General features: G+C 46.4%; 1 protein-coding gene across 1 annotated transcript; it reads right to left on the minus strand.

Moving 5' to 3' along the window:
- Positions 1-565: 565 nt before the first annotated feature.
- On the minus strand, positions 566-1,098 carry LOC149873899 (interferon-gamma-inducible GTPase 10-like). The gene is made up of 2 exons (XM_090038834.1): positions 892-1,098; positions 566-799 (listed from the first exon to the last, which is right to left on the minus strand). The coding sequence occupies exons 1-2, from the start codon at positions 1,096-1,098 to the stop codon at positions 566-568; spliced, it is 441 nt and encodes a 146-aa protein (XP_089894960.1).
- Between the last annotated feature and the right edge of the window lie 1,499 nt (positions 1,099-2,597).

The raw sequence follows: 2,597 nt of genomic DNA on the forward strand, positions 1-2,597 counted from the left end.
GTTCAGCATGTAGTATGTGCTTCCAAACAAAATCCCTCCAGGTACCAGAGAACCAGCACCTGGGATGAAATGCAAAACCTCTACAACTACCATGACTGAAAGACATGCATAACTTTTCAGCAGACTCATTACATATTCTTTGTTTATGGAGCTGGCTGTTGGAACCATTTTTATCTCTGACTTGAGCTCTTCAACAGGCTTGCCAACCTGCTGAGCGGGACTGCAGAGGACGTCGTCATCCAAGCCAAAAACCTGGCAGTAACGTTTCATGTTTACCACCAGCCTGGTTATATCAACAGCAAAAGAGAGACCTGGGAGAGGAACAGCTGAAATGGCCCCTGACACCAGGGCCTCTTTCCATATTTGCCTCTCCAGTTCAGTCCTCTTCTTTTCCAGGATCTGTGCTGAAATGTTAGGCAGGGCAAGAATGAAGATTTGTCTCTTGTGTTCATCCATCTCTTTTTCGAGTATCTTCAGAAGCAGCTGGAAATCATACTTGGCTGGTTTCCAGCTGGAGACCAGGAAAACCCATGGAGAAGGCCCACTGGCCTTTTTCAGGTTCTTGTTACAGTTGTTGCGGATCTCCTTCAGGGATCCCCTCTTTGTTGTAGGTTCTGGGTCTGCGCTTCTCAGCTGCATCCAAGTCAGCATCCACTTCGGAGCACACATAATAAAACTTCTTCCCCAGCTTCTGAATTTCCTTGGTGAGTTGGGTGTGGTGGGCACTGAACTGGCTGGCAGTGATGATGATGTCGTATTTTTGGAAACTCATCTGCTTTAGGTATTGTCTGGTTTGAACCTGGGAGTTCCAATACCCGGAAGGTCCCATATGGTTACATTTGGGAGGGTGGGGTGTGAATAAGGCTCTGGGTCCATTGTTGTTTCCACTACCCTGGTCTCAGCAGCACCTGCATCTTCATCCCCCAGTCCCCAGATGGCACTGACAAAGGTTGATTTTCCAGAACCTGCCTCCCCAGTGCTGGCGATGTGAAGTGGGATCTCTGTCTCCAGCTCCTGCAATTTCTTTGCTACAGCTTTGAGGTTTCCTCCTTCAAAGATAGCTTTCATTTCTTCTATTTCAGCCTGGGAGAACTTCATGAATACTTTGTCATCTTCAGTAGTCACGGCAGTCCGCGTGAATAGCTGTATCGGCCTGTGCTAGATGTCTTACAAAAGGAAAAAAATATATGACTTCCTCATACTTCAGGGCAACCATTCATGTGGCAGACTGTGATTTCTTTGGGGGATTTAATAATATAATCTGCAGCCAAATGTGGTTTCAATTAAGTTTAAGAAAGACTGGATGTCCTGCCTGTAAACCTGATTTCCCCATGTCCTTAACTAACAAGGCATTAAGTCATTACAAAATCTTCGGTTTTGGGCTCTTAATGGCTTTGCTAAAATAACTAAAGTAAAACTAACATGTTCCAAACCCTTCAGCCACCAGTTAAATACTAGTTTTCTTAACAGCAATAAATACCAAAAAATGTCCAGTCTGAGAGAGCTCAGTTCATCTTGCTTTAGTGTGCTGGGAAGCTCTGACGACACTTGAGACCCCCTGGCTGCCTAACCGGGTCTAGTCCACAGGCCCCACCCCCTGAAATGTTCTTTTTATTACCATGCAGAGTGTGAAAGCTGGCTCAGAAAAAGGGTTTGTGCACAGGCAGTGCTCACTAGGAAGGCATAGGGATTTGCACTTAATAGACAACGCCCTAACCAAGCTGGTAAACTACAAAATGAGCTGCAGTAACTGCTGCTTTAAAAACTACCCACTGGGTGCATCTACATAAAATGCTAACTGCACAGTAGCCTAATAACCCTGCTCAGTAGCATACAGGGCAACACTTATTTTAATGTACTACCATGTAGCTTATTAAGCTACTGTGCAGGAAGTGTCAGTAAAAACCTGTACACCTATGCTCCTGTGCAGTAGCTCAATTACTGCACATTGATTTAGTACCTAGTTATCCAAGTACTAAACTTAATGTGCAGTACCTACAGCACATTAATGAGCACGTAGACACATTCACTGAGAGCAATACAATGGGTTGTATATTAAACACATTTAACTATCAGGTGAGTTTTTGACATTGTAACAACTCTGTCCAGCCCAAGGAATAAACTGATCAGTCAGGGGAAAGTAATGTTTCTAGGAAGGAGGTGAGAGCAAACTTGGGGGAAAAAAGAGGAAGGCAGGAACACCTGGCCACAGTCTTTGTGGGGAAAAGAATTAGCAAGAGGAGATGCTGTGGATTGCGGGGGCTGTGGTGGGACTGAGACAAGCTGCTCTGGAGAGCTGGGGACAGTGGGTGCACTGTGGGAGGATGGTGGTGCTCTGCAGAGCTGGACAAGAGGAAATTTTGTAGGGGCTGGAGGGGCTCCAGGGAGCTGTTTCTGTAGGCATGGAGGAAAGTGTACTCTAAATATCTGGGGCATGGGGTGTCCTGGAGCATAAGCAGTACTGAGGGGAGGTGGAGGGAGACGGTCAGGATCCCTTGGCTTTCGTTTAGGTGGTGTGTGGGCGAAGGGGAGGAAGTCCTCTTGAGAGCTGTGGTATGCCACCTCTGAGGGTACCAGTGTGCCTGGGGCATGAACGA

Source organism: Crocodylus siamensis, chromosome 1, assembly GCF_052110815.1.
Source record: "Crocodylus siamensis isolate JL-2025a chromosome 1, ASM5211081v1, whole genome shotgun sequence".
Taxonomy (NCBI): Eukaryota; Metazoa; Chordata; order Crocodylia; family Crocodylidae; genus Crocodylus; species Crocodylus siamensis.